Source organism: Cyprinus carpio, chromosome A21, assembly GCF_018340385.1.
Source record: "Cyprinus carpio isolate SPL01 chromosome A21, ASM1834038v1, whole genome shotgun sequence".
NCBI classification, from domain to species: Eukaryota; Metazoa; Chordata; class Actinopteri; order Cypriniformes; family Cyprinidae; genus Cyprinus; species Cyprinus carpio.
The window spans coordinates 7,092,665-7,115,906 of record NC_056592.1 but is presented as its reverse complement, the minus strand read 5'-3'; the positions used below and the strand labels follow the sequence as shown (position 1 = coordinate 7,115,906).

Sequence of the window (23,242 nt, the reverse complement as noted above, 5' to 3'; positions counted from 1 at the left end):
AGGTCTTCTACTGTAGACCTTAGTCAGCTTAGGTGACATAGGCCTATTGAATTTAACAAGACTGTGAGGGAATAACTTTAAAATGGCACACATTTCAAGTAATTTTAAAGTTAAATTAATTGAAGCTAAAAGTTTTTTTTTTTTTTTGAAGCTAATTGAATCGATATCAAGACATTTCGTCAGTTGAACAATCGATATGTTGTTAAACAACAGTTTTCAAAGTTATTCGTTTTTTTTTATTATTTTTTTTAATATTTTTGGTGGCTATTTTTTTTTAATTTTATATTCTTTTATTTTTAATTGTTTTTTAAATATTTTTATGATTGAATGAATATTAGTTGTGGCAAATCATTTTTAAAACTATTAATTTTAATAATTAAAAAAAAAAATTGGTGTCAAAAAATATCAGCACAATCATAAAATTATACTTTATGAAGTATAACTTAAGGTACACAGTAAGTTCATCATGCAAACTGTATGTGTTGAATTTTAGACCGTTTCCCCTCATAAGTATGTACTACAGGTCAATAGGCTTGAACAAAATAAGAGTGAATTAAATTACTAGAGAAGAGTAGTAATTTATTTCATTTTAGGGCAAATTTGTTTAATGTGTGAATTATTCTGGTATTCAGAAACCAGAATAGGAATGATTGAACACAAGGGAAACTAAAAAGTTAGAAATCCAAGCCTTGCACCTGCAGTTGTAGAGTGACAATAATCCTTCATATGGTGCTTGGAGATGTTTGTTGCTGCACCTGTTCTCTGAGTAAATTAAACATGGCGTTTGGATACAAAGTTCCCCTGGAATCAGCAAATCTTGTGTGCTGACTTAAGAATCTGATCTCTACATGTGCTGCTGGGTTCAACCCTCATGTGAGCCCACGAACAACAGCTTTTAATGTCACTTTTTTGGCGAGTGAGCCAAGATTGATGGCCTATGATGCCTATTCCCACAACCGTAACATTTTCTAAAAGCTCTTAGCATAGCATTGTTTCATATATAGACATTACCTGCATCAGCAAGCCGTGCAAGATAACAAACACGGCTGCATCAACAAAATAATGACAGATTCAATCATGACGTGTGCACAGTGAATTCCACAGTGCACATTGTTGTGTGTAATTTTAGCCGCTGCTTCAGTTGTACAATTTTAGATGTTTCAACTTTCTATGCATATATAATCTGTATGCAGAAGGCCATTACTCTTTCTGCCCGAAACATGCTGACCTGAGTAAATGAAATGATTTTGCTGACTCTTAAACACCACTTTCTTTACCCCGAGCAACTTGTATTTTGATTTGCACATTGCTTGTGAAGGCCGACCTGCAAGTATATTTGCTTTGATTCTCTGACTTCCATATTTATTTTCCATACTATGGAAGTCAATGGGGACCAACAACTGTTTGGTTACCCACATTCTTCAAAACATCTTTTTATGTTCAACAGAAGCCAGAAATACATACAGGTTTGGAACAACTTAAGGGTGAGTAAATGATTACAGAATTTACATTTTTGTGTGAACTATCCCTTTAATTTGTATGAGTGCCATTTTGTCAAGCAAAATCTTGAGGCAGGAAACATGTCCTATGTTGCTATACTCTGTGTTGACGCAGGTCTTTTACAGAGGGGACTGTTTAGATGTAAGAATGCAACACACAATTCAGTTCACTTTAATTCACTTCACAAATGCCATTTTCACTCTCTTGCTTGTGACTCTGCTTATCTGCACTCAGTTTACCCTAGAAAACTGCTGCTGACATGTCACATCTAAGGTTTATTTATAGTATCAAAGTGTAAAAGCACACTAATTTTAATTCTACTGGATAGGTAAAACAATTAGATGTATTCTTTCACGTTCAGAACTGAAACGTAAATAAATAGGTTAATTACCACATGGGTGCTCAGACTTGTTTCTGGTGCACAGTTTAGCTTCAACCCTGAACCAGCTAATTAAGATAGAGCTTTGCAGAGATGTATTTTTATGGGCCAACTCGGAAGTTAGTATCACTGTGGTTCCCTCAAAAAACCAATAGGTTTATTTTCTAATGGCTTCTGGATCATGCAGAAAATAAGTTCAGACATACAAATGTATATTATATTGATCCTTACACGTTTTCTTCAGGATAATCTTCTCTAGTGAACACAACTTTTATGAATTTCAAAGCCTAAATACAATAACCAGAAGTAAAAAACTAAATGAAAGCTACTCAACTTCAACATCACGATTATTAAACTTGCAAAGCTCTTTCAGTCTTGATTTAAAAAGTTTGAGTTTTAATAGTTTGCAAATGTGTCATTAAAAACATAACGAGGCTGTGAAAGCTGATTAGAAGAGTTTACCTGTTCGGAGTGATGACGTTTAATGTCCCAGACAACCTTTGTGGTCCCATTTAGCCTCTTAACCACCTTTTCAATAATCAGGGAGTATTGCTGATGTTATATATGTTGCAGAATAAAGCATGAAAATATCTTGCAAAGCATATTTCAGGCATTTAACCAAGAATCCATCCAAAAAAAAAACATTAATGTTAGGACAATGGAACCGGAAGTACTAAAATACTAACCTGTCACGTCAGGGTTTGAGCCTATAAAAAAATAGACCTTTCTCCCCAAAAAACAAAAACAAAAAAAGTCTTTCCAATACTCTGATTTATATCTTAGGAATGCTTGATAATCAGAGACAGGTGTGTTGGAACAGGAACTGATTTGCTAAATTCATGCATTTTTTTTTCTTTTATTTACACTTGGACTCATTTTTATCAGTATAATATTTTTTTATATTATTATGTCTTGGCAAGTGTGCTTAGGATGTGTTTCAATGAATTACTTGAATGATAGCCTTGTACTGAGAGACACAGATTGCATTTCCCATATAAAGAGACCTGCATCAATATATTTGCACGTTCAGTTGCACCAGGGTCATTTACAACCGCCATAGGAACATATTTCCCAGCAGAAATGACACCCACTTACCATCACCCACATGCATTTCCTTGCAGGAAGCCCTGTCGTGCATTCCTCTGGCTGTAAATGTTTGTCACAAATCATACGTGCCGTTTACCTCCAAGTGCTCTCGTTTCACACGGCTGGTGGCCTCCAAATGGATTTTTCTTTTTCATTTTCCATGATCATAAATGAACATCACCCGTGCCATGTCTCTTACAGGACTGGACCGGTGGAGAGCGAACTTTTGAACACACAGCATTGTCAGAACGGTAAATCCATGGCCTCCGTCACCTCAATTACAGAGGAGAACACGGGCAGTAATGCAGACACCCACATCAGAGAAACCAAGCAAGACACTTGAACAGTACCTGAATACCAATGACAAAAATAAGCACTGCTCCATTCACACAGTAGGACACAAATCAGACTTGTTTTCATCATGCCAAAATACTTATATTGAGTTACTGTCGTGATTTAAGTAGAGCTTTTTATGTAGTCTAAAGGAGTTTAATAAGGACATATTGATTTTTGATGGATGTTGCTTAACTGTTATCATAAATGTCAAAAACTCATCAATATGCTTTTATTAGTTTAAATTACACGCTTTTTATGGCTATTGCTCAATCGGGTTTCGATAAATGTCAAAAAACCTGAAAACTAATAAGTATACTTTTATTGGTGTAACTAATAAACTAGAAATATACATATCTGAATGTAACCAAGTACCATATACACAAATAGAGTCAGGAATAATACAAGCAGTTCCATTAGATTCAGTAAACAAAATAGATTCTAGTTTAGAAACACCAGTTTAAACATCTGAGATACAAACATATGTACAAGACCCAACAAATATGAGAATATTCACATAATTACAACCCCAGTGTGACCTGAGAAAACAGAGATTCCACAGCCCTTACTGTAGCACATTAACAAACAGCTCTGTACTGTAATTTTTTGTGTGATTGTTCAGCTTTTATGACTAAATGAACTGAATTTTTATTCAGTAATACATTTTGTATTTGTGCGTAAACTGTGTTTTAAAAATTGATCTCTATGCAGATTCTACAACCATATTTTTGAGAAACTGAACTGGATATTGCTGTGGGTGCGGGGGACTGGTTAAGCATGTCTTTTGTTTTTGTATATTTGTGTGTTCATGTTTAGTATGCATGTTCTGTTTATGTTGTAACATTTTGTTTTTGTCTTTTTAGGACCCCCTTGAAAATGAGATGTTATATCTTAAGGGGCTATCCTTTTAATAAATTCAAATATTTTAGAGCTCCATCAATCAGACATGGATGTTAACAGTGGGAAAAATGGCTGACATGGCAAGTACAACAAGGCATAAATAGGTGACATTAACAGTGCATGTCAAACAAGCAAGTGTGCAATTATTTGGTAAAAATTAAACTTAATTTCTCTGGTCTGGTTTGTTCCAGGTTTGTACAAACCTCTGCTGTACTGTATATTCATTTTAAACTCATTTCCTATACAAAAAAAGGTAAACATTTTCCTGAAACCCATATAAATCAGGAATGGTTCATAGAGAATTTGGTCTTTTAAAAAATTCAGCTGACAATTTGGTCCCTAAAGAATATTACTTTAATCTATATGAAATAAAAAAATAGGTTAAATTCAGTCTCTCAAATGGACTCTCGCAATCATTCAGTGTCGCACGCTGCAGGTAGGGTTCAAGAACTGGTTATTGAGCGAACATTCCGTTGAGTGATTTTGTCCTCAATTACCAGACATTCCCCTGTATATTCTACTCTTGGGAGAACAGAGTGCCAGTCACGGTCCACTGCTGCAGGCTCTTATCTAGCACAGTCCTCTAAATCCTTCAGTCCAGGGGTTTGTTAGGAGGTACGTGTGGAGATCACCCTGTGGTTAGGTTGTTGTCTGGTGGCTCTAGGGTCTCAGCGATGTCCTCTAGCTCATCCAGGAGCTCAGAGAAGGAAGGTCTTCGGAATGCATCCATCTGATAGAAAGAGAAAAACATGATAAGCTTTGGTGTTTCATTGAATATATATATACACCTTCAAAACAGTAAACCAGGTGATTCAGGGAGCCACATTATGAATGCTGAAGGTGAAATCTCTCACTTGACAGGTGTTAGTTCTATTCACAGTCGCACCATAATAAACATGACCCTCGAGTCGCTGCTTCATACCTGACAACAGCTGGCAGAGAGTTCCAGAACCCGTTCTGGGCAGCCCTGCACCAGCTCTCTGAACGATTCCACATCCAGCCCATAGTCCTGTCAACAGATCACACACTGATGTCAATTCACCTTTTACTATTTTCTTTGAAAGAACATGGAAATGTTGCATACTAAAAGATGTGGAATTGTCAGCATTCAGTGGCTATCGCAGAATTTAAAATGCATTCTGCATATCATCACATGAGCTCATAGCAAACTTTACAAATTGTATCTCTTAAAGTTATACTCCAACACAAAATGAAAATTTTGTCATTAATCACTTACCCCCATGTTGTTCCAAACCCGTAAAAGCTTTGTTCATCTTTGGAACGCAATTTAAGATATTTTGGATGAAAACCGGGAGGCCTGTGACTGTCCCATAGACTGCCAAGTAAATAGCAGCGTCAAGGTCCAGAAAATTATGAAAGACATCGTCAGAATACTCCATCTGCCATCATTGGTTCAACCGTAATGTTATGAAGCGACAAGAATACTTTTTGTAAGTGAATAAAACAAATAACGAGTTTATTGAACAATTCCTTTGTCAACGGTCTCCTCTGTGTCTCTCCATATCACCGTATGCTGCGTATGCCCTTCTGTGTCATCCACGCCACAAGGATGTGCTGTTTCTATGTTTATTTAGCTTTGATTTGAAAGAAAACCGAGCATCCATGTGGCCTTGTGGCATTGACAGTGTAACTTAATTGGCAGTCTATGGGACAGTCACATGCCTCCTGGTTTTCATCCAAAATATCTTAAATTGCGTTCCGAAGACGAATGAAGCTTTTACAGGTTTGGAACGACACGAGGGTAAGTGATTAATGACAAAATTTTCATTTTGGGGTGAAGTATCCCTTTAAAAAAAAAAAAATTTTTTTCATTTTGGGGTGAAGTATCCCTTTAAAAAAAAAAAAACTTTACTAAATAAATCAAATACATTAAAAAGAAAAACAACGTGTAGACGAACTAAAATCATTATCCTGAAATGGCATTACATCAAAAAAAAAAATCCTAAACAAATTGTTTCACTAGAAGATCTATCAGATCTATCTGTTCTATCCCCTGATCCATCAGCATTCTGAAGCGTAAAACCATCCTGCTGTCACCAGGGCGCAATCACTTTGCTGAAATTACTTAAAACAAACTATGCAGTGATCACCTAAAAAAGTACAGACATAAACGTCTTCTTAAAACAAACTAATCATTGCAGAGCTCATGCAAGTGCTAAAATGCATTAACTGTTAAAGACTAAATAAATCAAACAAATGGTGTTAATTTGCCTAGCTGAAGAACTTATTTCAAAACTGTTTTTAAAACAAAAACTTTAAACTTCACAATTAATTACAAAGTAACTTTACAGTGAAAATGTAAATTCGACCAGAAAATCATTTTATTTTTGATGTGACTTTCATAAGAGCATGTTTTATTTAATTGTTTGATTTATATTAGAGATAGTATTTTATTTTATAAAATAATTTGTTAATAAGTATTTTTTTTTAGATTTTTTATATATTTTAGAGTGTGGAAATACTTCGAATCCAAACAACTGTAAACAAGTATTTTTTTTTTAAAACAGGGATTTATATGTTTTTAGTCTGTAAACTTATTTCATCCCAAACTATATTTTCAAATATTTAGTCAAATTATTTGTATATTATGAGGAATCACTTAATTTGATTTTTTACATAAAAGCAACATTGTCGGACATGAATGGATATGGATACAATGGATATTGATGCAGCATATCTATAACAACACTTTTTTTGCATTATCCGTCATTAAAGTATTCACTTAACATTTAAGTAACATTTAAGAAAAACTTTAAGATAAGCGCAATAAAAGTTTGTTCCACTAATTTATAAAGTAAAAAAAAAATGGTTCAAAAGCATTGTTTTTTTTAGTATTCTGATCACAACATATTTAAATAAGGAAGGACTGAAGGACTGTCTTTGTGTGTTTACCTGTGTCCTGGGCAGCACCTCTGGGTCGGCAGGGATTCTTGCTAAGATCTCACACAACATGATCCCAAAAGAGAAGACATCAACCTATGATTAGACAGGAGAATACAGCCAGTCAGCAGAGGTTCAGTTCTGTCTCTAATCACAACAGCACCGGCTCTCTCTTTATCCCCGACAGTGAGGCAGAGACAGCTCACAGTTTACTGTATCAGTTACTCATTATAAATGACTTTCCAAATCTCTACCTCAGCCCGGACCTATTAAGGATGCCATCAAATCTGAAGGTTAATTTGGATTAATCTGAAACGGTTATGTGGATTAATGTGAAACCTGTCAGTAAATCAATACTAATTTAATTTTCAGGAAAAAGACTATTCAACCATAAATGTCCTATTCTACACTTCTGTTGTCAGCTTTATTGACAAGCATTTTGTTCAGTCTATGAATAAATGTCCTTTTCTACACTTTCATTTTCAAAGTCGGATGTCTCATTTTCATCGGTACAGCATTCTGTTCTCAGTACCTTGCGGTCGTACGGTTCTCCTCTAAGCATTTCAGGGGCCATCCAGAAGGCCGACCCCACCAGAGACAACTTCCTGTCGGGGTCTTTTGCGGACAGATCCCCCACTTCTCTGGCCAGCCCGAAGTCAGTGACCACAGCCTCCCTGCCACGCGAGGTCAAGCGGATTAGGCAGTTCTGCATTGACAAAAACAAGATTCCACATGTAATATGTTGCATAACAGAAGATTTTATCTCATATCTTTCATTGTGGTATGAGGAAAGAAAGCAAACGAAAATAAGCAAAGCACAAAAGTATGAGGAAGATTTTTCACCATCTCAGATTACCAAAAAGTCTTATGAGGGAGACCCACCATTTTTCCAAACAGAATTACAAAGCAGCACAATTATAGTATTATGCCACAAGATGGCAGTATTGCTCTATAGCAAGATTGAGCAGTAAGAAATTGTCTTTAACTCTGCTTCTCTATTACAAAATCCCCTAGAGCCTCCAGAAAAACCCAGTCATTCAATTATTCAAATCTGGTGTGTCATGGACGGTTTGTCATCAGCACATGACTCCAAAGCTTTTAATTATTATTGCACTATTTATTTTCACATAGTATCAACATTTTGGTCAGGTCAATCTTAGAACTTCTATCATTAATTATGAAACATTACATATATTACATATACATTACAGATACGTTTTTGCATGTTTTTAAAAGATATTTTGCTTTTGCAAGGATATGAACATTCTAAAAGTTTCTGTAATATTCTTTAATATAGTAGTGCTTTCTAGAACATTCCAGAACAGTGTGGGTCTAGTCATAAAAGACAAAAATCATCCAACTTACGCTTCTGTAGTCAGCTTTACTTGACAAACATTTTGTTCAGTCAGTGAATCAGTAGCATTAGTCAGTGAAATGCACAAATTGATAAATATGATGCTGAAGGGTAAGAGTAAACTCTGACTTCAACTTAAAGCACACACAGTAGTCTTTCACCAGAGCATCAGGTACAGCTATACATCAACAGAGAGTTGTGAATGTGCAATGAGTGTGGTACCACGCTCTGAGGTTTCATGTGTGGCAGTAACAGTACCCATGTGTTTTAAATACACCCACTGACACAAGGCAGCTATACAACCACACATAACCTCTGGCATGGAAACCTGAACCTGCCGTGTTATGCAAGCAGAACAAGTAATGTTTTACCTCCACACTGTGTAATAACATGTAAACTATAGTAGCATTTTCTAAGTGATGTACATTCCTTGCCTGGTGGATGATAAAAAGCTAAAAAAAAAAAAAAAGATCCTTCAGACTTAGACAGGACCAGTAAACAAGCCCCAGCTACAACCCCAAACACATTAGCAACCACATCACGTTGGGGCAATGAGTGTACTTTAGCATGGAGAAGCATACATTTACTTCAGGAAATGTAAAAATCTAGTTATAAAACCATTTAAAAATAACAAGGCTAAGTTATGTCCGTTTTTAGTAAAACTGTGCATGTGAGGAGGGTGAGAGTATAAAAGCTGGAAAGTGACAGGAGTCAGCAGGTCATTTCTTATGTGAGCGAGTAAACAGGAAACGAATTTATGGAATGGTGAATGCTGGCTACAGCATTAGCATAATAAAGGTCTGACCTCCCCATCTCTGTTTAAACACACAGGCCTGTGCTCACTGCACACTGCAGCCTGGCAACTGCCACAGTTAAACCTGTCGGGACCATGCTTACAACTTTATAAGGGTGCAAGTTTCCTTTTCAAAATGCAATGAAATTCTTGTCTTTTAGTCATTTCACTAATAATATGAGTGAGGATGTCATATTCAACTGTTCTATTGTACTCTATTGTCCTATTACTGTTCAAAAGTTTGGGGACATAAAGTGTTTTTAATACTTTTATTTACCATGGATGCACTAAATTGCTTAAAAGTGACTTTTTTTCAAACAAATCTGTTCTTTTGAGCTTTCTATTCATCATCCTGATACAAATGTATCACGGTTTCCACAATAACAGTATTACTTGAGCTCACATCTCCAAAAACAAAGCAAATTTTCAAATATACATTACCTTTTTTTTTTTTTTTTAACAAGGCGCACATTTGAAGTCTAATCAAGTGCATTCTCACCTAAAAAAAACTCCTTTTCGTGACACAAAAACAGTATTATCCATAAAATTATAGTGGATTTGGGCATCTGTTGTGAAACTCACTCTGAGAAATACTGCAAGTGGAATGATACAAATGGTGGAAAGGTTGGAGTTCTGTTATCACTAGAATATCGCACCACTCAGATATCTCAGCCAATCAGATTCAAGGACCAGAAAGAACTGTTGTATAAATAAAAAAAAATTACAATAAAATGGTTTTCACTGTATTTTTAATCAAATAAATGCAGCTTCGGAGAACAAAAATCTTACAGGCCCCAAACTTTGGAACACCAGTGTTTCAATAGGAAGTATTTCCTTCCTATTAAAAATACACTTCCTTTTTTTCCAATAGGGATTTTCACTAGGAAGGATTTCCTGATCTGTTTTTTCCTTCACTGAATTTCTATAAACACATTCTGAAGAAAAACAAAGAAGTGTCACTTATATTTCCCCCAGGGCTCATCCTGTTCCTTTACAGAACACGTCTCCTTCAGGACACAATGTTCTTTACCAAAAAAATGTTGAAATACTTTGGCCCATGGTGTGAGAATGGTCACAGTCACAGTAGAGGCATGCGACACAGTTTTTCATGTTCTGTGTGTTTCGGTATTAAGCATGTTATCTACATTCCATCACTCTGCTATTGTGTTCATAAGCGATGAATGGAAACCATAACTGAAGTAAATCTACAGAAACCAAAACCTTTCACTCAAGATATCAATAATGCCAAGTTTCACACATTGAAAAACTCACTGAAAATGCAGCAGTACTTGTCAAAAAAATGTCATTCAATTTTTTATCATTTCAATTGTTAAATGCATTAAAATTCACTAAAAAAGCATTAAATTCATCGCAAAATTTAGATAACATCAAACCAAGCTGCATCTACAATCAATGCTGGTCCTTTTCCTTTTCACTTTAGTTGGTTAAAAGATAATGGCTAAAATGAGTGAAGTTAGAAAATGTGTAGCAATAGTATGCATATATCACTTTGACATTTTTTTAATGCAACACAATTATAATTTTTTTTTTTTTTTATAGATTTTAAATTTGACATAAGCATCCAGATACTTTTGGGGCCACTGTGTAAGTATGCCAATCTTCACTTTGTAAGATTATGGGAGATAACATTATGGTTATCTCACAACTGATATCAGAAACTAAGCTGTACCTAAGCAATAAAAAACATGGAGTGTCTATTTACAATAAATGCAAATAGCCTGCCTTGTTGGCAGAGGCTATTTACACTAACTCCGCCCACCAACGTGTGATTGGGCTAGTCAACATTACAAAAGACGGTTGCTAATCATTAGCTTTAGCGGTGTAGATGGTAAAATGTATGTTGTGCTCTTTTTGGCAAATCACATCAGAAAAGAATTTATTTTCAATAAAAATTTAAGAAATAATCAAAAGGTTGAAAATAAAGTAGCAGGTAGGGTTAGGGTAGGTGTAGGGAGGGCTTTATTGTCCCAATAAGGTGGCATCCATTTAATAATTTGAATTAAAATTAAAATTTACACTCAGTAAGTTATTGCATACTGTTTTATGATGTACACCAATACTGAGGTGCAGATAAGTGCCACTATTTGCAATAAGTAGTAGCTATAAATAGCAGAAAATCCTGCTATTTTAACAGTGTAAATAGCATCTATTGCTAAGAAAATATGCTATTTTCACTTAGTGTAAATAGCCTCTATCGCTACTTACACAGTGCAAATAGCCGCTGCCAAAAAAAAATTAAGTTATATAAGAAAGGAGGAAATGGACAAGCGAAGTGTGCTAACTAACAGTTAAACACTAGAATCTGTGGTATTATATGCATACATGGTACTCGGCTGAATCATGTATTTAACACATTTTGTTCAAAACATGACTCAAGTCAGTCAAGTCAGGCAAGTTACATACAAGTTAAAAACAGCAGAAATTTCAATGGAGTGATATTACAAATGTCTATCATAAGCTATAAATGCAAGGCGTGTTCTTGACACACACCTTTAAATCTAGGTCGAACACTGCGAGGTGATATTTCATAATATATCTTTGCCATAACTGCTTAACTTTGATCCCTAAGGTCTGCCAACTCACTCGTCCTCACCTTAGAGTTGAGATCTCTGTGGTAAATGTTCTTGTAGTGGAGATAGGTCATTCCTCGGCTAATATCACAGCCCAGTTCGATCTTCTCTCTCCAGCAGAGGTTGACGTCATGCCTGGCCAGCAGCTCCTCCAGACAGCCTCCGCTCACATACTAGGTGGAGGAGGGAAGGACACGAGATTATAAAACACTTTGAATTATAACCTGATTTATACAGTGAAGATGCAACTCACTTTTGCAGCATGTTAAATCAGGAAAACGTTTTCTTTGTAGAAAATGATATACTCTTGACACATTAGAAAAACATCATGGTGAGTCACTCCTAGTGTTAGGAGACTTTCCGGGCAGCACACACAAAAGCAAAAGACGGATTTGCTTAATTGCGAATACTAATTCCTAAAAGTTGCCACCCACCTCAAGAATTGGATACAGCTTGTTCTCCTTGACACAGATCCCCAGGTACCTACAGAATGAAAACCACAGTACTTTACTTTATCTATCCAAGAACTGAGGAATAATGCAAAGTTTAGAGCATTCACAGGTAATGACAAGATTGACAAATTATCCAATCAGCACCTGTGACCTTTATACATCTGTGTAAACCCTTTAAAATGATTACATTTTAAGTCATAAAGGAATCAAAAGGCTTTTAGCAGTGCAAATTAAATTAGATTTTTAAATTTTCAACCAAATGTGTGTAGTGACTATGCAAAACTTCCCATGACTTTAGTTGGTTAACTATGAGGACAGTGTATTGCAGGCATTTACCAGGGTGTTGCTATGCAGTTGCTAAGGTACTCAAAGTAGTTTTTAGTTGCTATTGGGTTGCTAAGGTGTTCTGGGTAGTCAAAAGAGGCCATGTTTTTATGATACTCTAGATGTGGCCTGAATACAAAGGGTTAAATGTTTGTTCTTATCGTAAGTAGGAGTAATTAGGGATGTTAAAATTCTGGCTGATCCAAATGATAATGCTATGAATGATAATTGATAAATATATTTATAAATGATATTCAAATAAAAAATACAATATTGCCTTAATAAATTAAAAGTAAAACAAGAACTGCTAAACAATTGTTTTAAATGCAACAAGAGAACATTTGACAGTATGAAAAATGGATATTCATATGGAAAATTGTTTATTACATTATAAGCGTTTTTCAAGATTAATTTTTGTGAAGTTGACAGTAAAGGTAATTTAACGCTACAAATATTAGAAATTAACGTGCACAATTAGATATCCAACAATAACTGATACCAACAAATTAAAAATCTCTAATACTGATCAATATCTAATCTGATGCAGATATATCATGCATCCTTACAAGCAATACTAATAATGATGCTTGTCTAGCAAACATAACTAAAACAGCATCTAAAACATGGGCTGTGTGTAGTTATTACAGTCTCACGGTCTAATGCTTTTAACATCAGAAGATCATCTAAATTGTAGCCATTCACTGGTTACATTTGTTCAAGGTCAGGAAATCTTTTTATTATTCAGTATTAGACAGACATTCAAGTTTGTTTTCTTCCCATGTTCTGAGTGGGAGTTATGAGCATCAGGCCGGCGTGGGATTGATGGAAGTGATTAATCGCGTGCGCAGAGGCGGCTCACCTCACTATGTTGGGGTGGGAGAGTTTCTGAAGTAGGCTGATCTCCCTCACGATGCTGTTCTGATCCACGTCATTCTTATAGATCTTCACTACCATCACTTTCTTCGTGGTGCCATGTATCACCTGAGCGAGGGAGAATCACATCATTATTGACTCAGCAGCGAGGGCGTCACATACTGGACATACAGTGGGAGTTTCAACAGGAGGGATTTCCTGACATGTTTATCCTTCCTTGAAATTCTGTAAACACATTCACAACAAAAAAGAAGCATCACTCTTATTTCCCATGCGTTGGCTAATTCTGTTCCTTTACAGTACACATCTCCTTTAGGACACAAAGTTCTTTACAAAAATGCTGTCATTACTCGGCCCATGGTGTGAGAATGGTCACAGTGGAGGCATGTGGCACGGTTTTTTACCTTCTGTGTGTATTGAAATTAAACACGTTATCTAGGTTCAATCACTCCGCTATTGTAAAGCTCTCCTGTGATCTTAGTCCTCGCCAAAGTCTTTCATTCAAGATCGCATCAAGCACAAAAGAGTTCCACACAATAATAACGGCTTTTTTGTGAGCGTTGGAATGACTTGTAACAAAACGCCATTTAGTTTTTTACAGTTGAAACTATGAGGTTAAAGGAATGCTGAAGCGATTTTGCAAAACAACAACAAAAAAAAGTTTCCTCAGGCATTTTTTTTAAAAACCAACTAGTAATTTTCTTGTTTGTGATGGTTTTCACGATCATTTAGGCTTGACAGGGTGGTGACGGTACATGACGTTAAACATGTATTTCTTAGTAGACTGTCTGCGGCTTGTTTTTAGAAAACGACAGACACGTCATGTCTGTAAGGTTCTGTTGTAAGGACTAACAAGGCCATGACTTCCAGACAAAATGATTAGAAGATCATTTAACATTTTAGCGACAGAATTCGGGTGGGTCCCCAACAAATTTTTTTTATACTGGAGATAAGGGACAGAACCTTTGCTCTTGAAAGGCAGCAGGTGGTGAAATGAAAACATTTATCTTAAGGTTTCAACGCCTGAGATCTCGATGTGTCTCATTTTCACAGCTTTGATTAAATCAGTGCACTTTCGCTAAAGGGCAGATTATCTAATCAGATTCTGTGCTGTTCAATAACAGCCGCATCCATTATTACACGCCGCCTTTAGGACATTCTAGCAATTTTAGCACATTTTTCACAAACTTTCTTTTTTTTTGTCTCGCTCCTTCATTATTGACAGGAAACCCTTACCTTGTAGACCTTGGAGAAGAAGCCGGTTCCGATAAGTTCTGCGCTGAAGTCTTCCCAGAACTCTAGTTTACGGACGGTGGTGCGGAGTCGGTGCCAGCAGTTGGTCTGCCAGTAGGTGTCTGTGGACTCATTGAGCAACGTGGGACTGACCGGTTCTGGAGTGTCGTCCACCTCACACATCTTAGAGATCTCATCTACAAGAGAAAAAGCAGAAGCAGGAGAGATGAAGCTTAGTTTCACACTGCAAAAATGGATTTACAGAAATCAAAAGAACCGAGATTGGTTTATAGGAGATGAAAAAAAACAAAAAAAGGCAATAATAATAAATTCAAAAAATCACTAATAATTCATCATATTATATACCTTAATCGTTTGATGCAAGACCTGTTTTACAGTAAAGCCTGCATTAAGAATAATCATAATGTTGAAGACTGCATCTATACAGAGGATAATCCACAGAAAATTGAAAAAACAAAAGGATGCATTTTGATGAAAAATAAAATGTCAAAACAGACAGTACCTCAAATAACAATATGTTTTTATATAAAATACTGTCTGGATTAATCATGCATTTGCATCGAGTTATTTATGAATTTGGCTTTCTTTTCAGTGCTTATGATTATTTAAATAAATAAAAAATCTAAAGATAATTTTTCTACCATTACTTTATCATAAGGACCATTCTTTTTTCAGTATGTTTTAATAACATTTCCATAAAAATGTGTAGATCATGATATTAAACTTATCGTTAACAACCAAAATCTTAAGAATATCATGATTCTTGCTTTTTTGCTATATGGTCCACCCCTACTAAAGTCGTAATTTGCAGCATCCAAGCTGTATTTCCAAGGTACCAGGCTGATAAAGTTCAATGAGTTTGCGATGACATACTCAAGTAAACGAGACACCCTTGAGCACACCTGCATATTCTCCTTTGTTGTCAGCTATATCCGGTTTCAGATTTAACTACCTTGAAAAGCAACCTTTGGTTGGTCACTCTGAATTATGGCCAGACATTTTCCCATCTAAATTGGCAGGTTTTGGCCTAAATAAGCTGCAAAGTGGACAAAAGTGGACAAAAGTGGACTTTGTGCCCATACTTAAAGGTCTAGATAGGCAAGGCATCCTCTAACTCTTTAAAGATAGTTTGGCTTTATTTAGGCTAAGCAGACATGGCATAACCATTTTCTAAGAACTTGCAAATGTCCTCTTTGGATGATCTCACATTATGAGGCAACATGAGGTTAATATTTAGACTAAGCGTTTATGTACTACACTAGCATAAATTTCTGGCTGATCATGTGCTCTACAAAAAAAACCTGTATGTGTACATGTGTGCATAATGTGAATAAATCTGGACATTTTATTGACTCGTATTAGCGTGTCAGCTGAAGATTACATCATTGCGCGTCATCCTTGGTACCCAGAGCACTGGGTGTCCTAACTACCAGTTAACGTGTTTACTGGCTTCCACACGCAACATCCTACAGGGTTTCTCAATGATGGTCCTGCCACAACCTCCATCCATCAGCTGCCACCGACACACCAACGTCTGACCCCAGGCTACTAACACACTTTATCTGATACTGTATGTGTTAACATTACTCTCAGATATTCAAAGCTCTGTATCAGTTGCAGTAATCCCGAAGGTGATGACGCATTGCTGCTGCACTGGAAAGCTCTGGAAAGCAAAGTCCATAATATCAGTGTCAGCTCAGCATAAACTCTGGTTAGATAACTGAGAAAAGGCTGTATTCTTAACACTAGTCACAGGGATTTGCTGTGAGAGAGAGATAAAATAACCAGGTTAGATCACTGCTCTGATGTTTGTCTGGAAGATACATAATTCAGTCCTTTAAAATGTTTTGGTCAATACTTGTTTCTTTTAACTGTAGCTACCAATTAAAATGTTTTGACATTGTTTTTGAGCTTGTAATTGTTTGTTGTTGTCTAATTTTTACATATGACAGTGCACTAACCACAAAGTATTATGGTATCACCTTGTTTTTTGGACATAACATGGAAATACCAAATTATATGAATATGCTAATCAATTAATCATGTAATACGAGTGTTTTAAACAAACCTCAAAAACTGTGGCAACATATAAATTTATAAAACTAAAATACTTTATTTGAAAGATGTTATATATAATTTAATATTTAAAAGTATGTGTGTGTGTGTGTGTGTGTGTGTGTGTGTGTGTGTGTGTGTGTGTGCGCGTTTGTACAGAGCTGCTTTCAATACAAAAAAGACGCTTGTGTTATTTAGGTTTGATGACTTTACTATTACTAAAAATGTGCAAAATAGTAGCAATAAAAATGAGACAAAATGCATTGTATTAAAATACCATGGTATTTCCATCTCAATCATTACTGTACCACAGCACCAGAACAGTACTTTTTGTAAAGACAGTTTGTGGAAAAACTATGGCATATGTGCAGCACACCTATGCTAACAAAAAGTGTTGATTGACATATTTTCTTTGTCACGCTTGGCTAATATTAAATGCTGGTGCAGTACATGCATGTGTGAACAAACCGAAATATTTTTCTGAAAACTTCCTTGAATGCATTATGGCGGCGTATATACGCAAGATGCAATGAGATCCATCAGGGCCTAAATCTTGATATTTCTGCTATCATCTAAAGGCATTACCACAAATACCTAAACTAAACAGCACTCAAAGACAGAAAGCTCATCCAACCATCAAAGTTCATACAACAACAGATAAGATAAGAAGCTCACTAATCTTGTATGATAAGAGAGAGTGGTTACTGCCAATGCATATCTGGCTGATATTTGATATCTTGTACAATCACGCACAAACCCATGCACACGCACACGGATGCACTGAGTCTTAACGCCATCCTCAGATGTCACTGTCGTTAAGCATGACACCTGAAACCTGCTTTGCCAGACGTACTTTGCCTCTCTCACATGCAAACAACAATGGTGAACGTAGGATCGACTGGCGTGGTCTTTGAGGGGCTTTAGCAAGCCAGGGTGTCTCTTTCAGTGTCTGCGGGTATGTTAATGTAAATGAGACATGGAAAGAGAACAAACAAAGTTTGGGGAGCGAGTGTAGAATGGATTCAGATGTGGTGTGACGCAAAGCATTTGTTTGATCTACCTTGGGGTTATGGATAGAAAGAAATTACTCAATTAGTCTTCAACTACACACAGCGATCCTACTGAAATGGTGAATTTCACCTCTTGATTCGATTGGAAAATATAAGAAGGGAGTCTAAAACAAAGCAAACTGTTTAGAATGGTGTGGAAAAATGGTTAAGACTACTGAAAAATGAGCTTCATGCCATTCAAGTAGCTTTTTCATAATCAAAACCACTTCAAGTCCACACAGGAAAAGGAAACTAAAAGAACAATGGCCAGCATGTGCTGTTAAACAACTGAAGGGTTAAAACAGGGCATTTTTCCAGTAAATAATTCAGTGTAAGGCAAGAACTCTCGTGCGCGCTCTCCTTTAGAGATCTATTGAGTTTCCTTCTGTCTGTGTAGCAACTGAAGCTCCCTGGGTCACATCCCCATCCTATGACGTGAGCTCTGGAGCGTGTGAATGAGACAGAAAGAGTGAGAAAAAAAAACTAAAAGAGGTGATAAAGTTTACAGTTTGGCTACATCTCAAAGCTTAATTTTATGTTAGAATATTCAGTGCGATATCGTCTCACAGATGGTTACTGAAAACACAAGCTGTGAAAATCTGTCATTTCAGATCAGTAACCATCTCTAGTGCTTTGATTTGGCCGATAATAACCCAGAAGTCATGCATAGGTTAAGCAGTTCTCAGTCATCATAGGTAATGCAGATGGCACATGCATATTTTACACATTCAGGGCGGTTCATCAAACACATTCAGGACTGAGACACTCCTATAAATGCAGGTCAAATATCACTACAACTAGACATGGGTTTCTTCATCTGAACAGATTTGGAGAAATTTAGCATTACATCACTTGCTCACCAATGGATGATGGCACCCATTCACTGCAGAGGATACATTAGTGAGCAAGTGAATGCTAAATTTCTCCAAATCTGTTCTGATTAAACAGCAAATTTAATCAGAACAGTTTTCAGCAAATTTTCTTATTTGGGTAAACTGTTTAGTTTTTCATGTCATTTTCCATCCTCTCTGATGATTAGAATTAAAAATACTTTCTTTTTGGTGCTGTGCTTTTATGGACGTCTATAAGCCAGGTTTCCATCCAAAGTTGCAAATTTAACTTGTGCGCAAAATTGGAGTATCGCACAAAACATTTGCGAACAAGCACCGTTTCCATCCAATGAGAAAAAAATCATCACTTCCTGATAACCTGGCATTATACATCACTAATTTTCCTATATATATATATAAATATATATATATATATATATATATAGTATATATATTGGGGTTCGATGCCTTGCTCAAGGGCACCTAAGTCGTGGTATATATAAAAAATGTATACAAATATTTGCTTCAGAACGAGCAGACGACACACAATGAATACAGTTATTGCTTTCAGAGGTGGATGCTCCTGTTTGGGAACAGTTCTGGGAGGCAATTATACAGAAATACTTTGACAGAATGACCATATAACAACATTTCAGATGCTGTGGAACAAGATCAGTCTGCTCTGATATGTATGGTTCAGTGTTTTTGATTGGTTAGTCAGGATTTGCCGTCCCATAGCGCAAAGTCACATGACGACCGATTACTCGATTTTTTTGATGCGCTTGGAGGAATTTATACGCAAAATATATTTCCAGACTCCCATACAGTTATTGCTTTTCTGTTTTCGCATTAACAGAAATATTTTTCGCACAAAGTCAAAAACCATCCCCTCAAGCCAGCGTAATATAAACATTACTATTTTTTGTGAATTAAAAAGGCATTGCGAATTAAGGCTTCAGCATTTCCATCACTTGAATTTAATGCAATACTTCAAAATGCGCATAAAAGCAGGGTGACGGAAACCCATATGTAAGCAAACACTTTGCATGTGAAATGATTATTATAATGAAATCTAGTTGGCACTGCCTCATGCCTTTTCATAACAAACTCCCAGCATTACATTCTGACAGGTTCTCACAACAATCTGCACTGAAATGTGACGCACAAACTGTTAAGTTTGGAAATTATCAGGAACATAAACTTTCTTTCCTAACATTATGCAGAGCTGCATGTGCAGCATCACAGCTAGGAAGAGCGAAACATTTGGCAGACCCTCTTATTAATGTTAGTTTACTAACTGTATTCATAGTAACTTGTTCTTTTGGTGTTCAGGATTAATAGTTTCTCTCCTCCTTTATTAAGTCCTTTATCAGTTCCTATTAAAAGAGCCTTACTGAATAGGCCGACTGAAAAGTTGTCATCAGATTTGCGTAGAAATGTTAGAAAACAGCACAACCCGAGTGAAATGATGCTGAAGAAAACATTCTTGAAATCAACTGTCTGATTCTGGAATGTTGTCAAATGTAAGTATCAATTAATGTCAGAACTAGATGAGGTCCAACAACCGATTGTTTTACAACAAACAGAAATCTTCAGGGTGTAATCACAGGTTAGTAGTTTCATTTAGAAAATACAGAGTAAAGGAGCCGCCCTGCATGACATGGATAGCTGAGCTCAGGCAAACACTGGAAAAATCTTGTAAAGTGAAGTCAGGCGTTTGAGTACAGTGATATAAGGCCATGTTCACAGCTGTTCAAAAGTTTGGGGTCAGTACTATTTTTTTTTTTTTTAAAGAAATTAATACTTTATTCAGTAAAAGTGCTTTAAGTTGAATTAAAATGACAAAAAAAAAAAAAAGATTTTGTCACAAAAATCAATTCACATCCTATTAATAAAAGAATCCTGAAAAAAAAAGTCATTGTTTTCACAACGTTAAAAAATTACAAGAAATGCATCTTCAGCACTAAATTAGCATATTAGAATGATTTCTGAAGGATCGTGTGACACTAAATACTGGAGCAAAGCAAAAACGGCTGAAAATTCAGCTTTGCCATCAGGAATAAATTACATTTTAAAATATATTATTTTATTTGGTAATAATATTTCACATGTTATTGTTTGGGTCAAATAAATACAGCCTTGTTGGGCATAAAACACTTCTTTCAAAAATATTAAAGAATATTACCCCAAACTCTGAACGGTAGGGTAAAAACACACACACGTAGGGTGCGGTTCATACCAAGGCACCATTCTGTGAAATTTCACACTTCGTGGAGATTCTGAAGCATTGGACAATGGGCATGAGAAAAAGCTCCTATCTGCTGGTCTTACCAGACTAGAAATCAACATCATGATGAAAGACACCAAAAATAAAGTCTTGAAGAAACACCACAGAGAACTACATGAACCAAATTCAGAAACATCAAATTCCGGAAATGCAACATCCACAACTGTGGCCTAAAAAACTGATAAGATTGGAAAGTCTTAAGCTAAACAGCAAAGTCACCGATACCTTTGAAAATGAGACTCTTTTCCGTTGTTCAAGGGTTTTAAGTCACTTGATCTCCATTTGGCACGTGTCTGGACGGATCTACCAAGTTAACACGCAGCTCAAACCAAATCTTTAAAGACTTACCAGCTCCAACCAGTAATATGCAAAACGTGAGGGAAAAGATCCTCTGATGTTCCACAAAGGAAATTTATCCTGATTACATCAAGAAAAAGAGAAATTAGCTACAGCCTGAGATCATTAGCGGGTTGCGTGCCACTGATTTGCCAGAATACAGCTGGCTAACATACTGAATCAAAGCCCTTGTTCTCTTTGTTTAGCCTGCATAGATGACCTTTAACCTTCTATTGAGACCTTCCACTGCAAATTGGACGGTCAACAGTGATTCCAACATCTTTCATTTTGAATGAACTGATAGACATGGAGCAAAAGTATGGCAGCACTAAGCAAGAGCCTGCTGTCATTCCACTTTTGGATGACATCCCAGAGCTGTCAAAAAGGTCATTGATCTCAGGTCTGAGATGTAGCTAGTTTGGCCAAACCCATTAGCAACAATATGAAATGCAAACAAACTGGCTGTCTGTATAAACAGACGTCTTGTGACACTGAAGACTGCAGTAATGGCTGCAGAAAAATTCAGCTTTGTAGCTTGCAGTCTGTACTTCAGTAGATATAAATATCTGATTTATCGTCTCCATTTCCATTCGTACTCTAACCTCTCAACAACTCTTCACAAATACATAATGTCAAATCTCACAAAACATAATATAAATCTTGATAGACACAAGACAAATAAGTCAACCACACATGATTTTAATAGCCTGTAACATGAAACACAGTCCTTTCCAACAAAAGAGCAGATAAGGTAAGTATTTTTTACACGTAAAACTATAAATACTTACTCCATCGGTTCAACAAGCTGCTCATGTGCATCATGAGGAGGTGGTGATGGTCAGCTTCCTGCAATTGCTTCTAGAAGAGACCATGAAATACCAGATAGCAAATGATATCTAAATATGTACTACAATCTCATAAAATTCACCACATCCTAAATGAAGTGTTAAATGACTAGGCAGCATTTTTTTTTCTTCTGGTCTGCACTTCTAAAGATATGCAGCAGTGTTAGTCAACTGTACCTAAATAAACTCTGCAAGAAGACTTGCTTGTAAATTCCTTTTGTTTATGACATTTATGACATGATTTGTTCCAGACCATCTTTCGAGATAAAAGTTTTACACCGAATTAGGATTGAAAACCCTATAATTAAAATAACTTTAAACAATAAAAATTATTTTTACGTTATATGTATTTATATTAGTATTTATTATGATAAAATAAATAAATATAAATATTCAAATTAAATCTAGATATCTACACACATCATAAATACAAATATCTAAATACAAATGTTCTGTAAACAAACAAACGATCAATCATCTGTAGTCAAACATAAACTAAAACAGTATAGATTCCGCAATGGCATCTCTAATTTAAATAAAAGGAAGGAAAATATTTAATGTTACTTACAAATCCACCTGCTTCCCTCAAAATTCTTTCTGTGAAACTGTGTCTTGGATGTTGCTTGTACACTCAGAGTATGAATCCACTCTGCTGTGAAGACTTCTGTCGCGGACTGGCGTGCACTGCTGTTCAGTGCGCATTCCCGCTGATCCGCGCGCCACTGTGAACTGCTGTACACAAGCACAGAGCGCCGCAGAGCTCATGTCAAGAAGAGTTTGATCAGTTGCCATAGGAACCTGCGAGGTGAAGCCTTCACGCTCATCATAGGCTCCACATATCTGCGCATAGACTGCGATCTTGTGGCGCCTCCCACACGCTACAGATTTTCTTTAATTTCCCGGCAAAACATATCGCAGAATGTCCTACAATTTTGATGGTGAATGTATGATGTGTTAATATGACAGTTACGTTTGTAAATATATCTTGTATTTAATATATTTTATCTAATTTATTTAATATCTATTTTTGACTTTTAAAAAAATCTTATTTATAATCTTATATGAGAATATTACACTTTATACTGTGTAGAACAAAGTGA

General features: G+C 36.1%; 1 protein-coding gene across 3 annotated transcripts; it reads right to left on the bottom strand.

The window, feature by feature from the left end:
* Positions 1-3,598: 3,598 nt before the first annotated feature.
* Positions 3,599-23,055, bottom strand: LOC122149280 (dual specificity testis-specific protein kinase 2-like). Of its 3 annotated transcripts, none has more exons than XM_042778812.1 (10): positions 22,711-23,055; positions 22,086-22,152; positions 14,723-14,916; positions 13,473-13,594; positions 12,272-12,320; positions 11,861-12,010; positions 7,632-7,805; positions 7,112-7,195; positions 5,121-5,207; positions 3,599-4,928 (listed from the first exon to the last, which is right to left on the bottom strand). In XM_042778812.1, exons 2-10 carry the CDS (start codon positions 22,117-22,119, stop codon positions 4,827-4,829), a joined length of 996 nt encoding a protein of 331 aa, XP_042634746.1. In that variant the 5' UTR covers positions 22,120-22,152; positions 22,711-23,055; the 3' UTR covers positions 3,599-4,826. The 3 variants fall into 3 exon arrangements, with proteins under 3 accessions (XP_042634746.1, XP_042634745.1, XP_042634747.1); XM_042778811.1 differs by having other exon boundaries at positions 22,086-22,155; positions 22,711-23,050; XM_042778813.1 differs by lacking the exons at positions 22,086-22,152; positions 22,711-23,055 and adding an exon at positions 21,187-21,365.
* Positions 23,056-23,242: the final 187 nt, after the last annotated feature.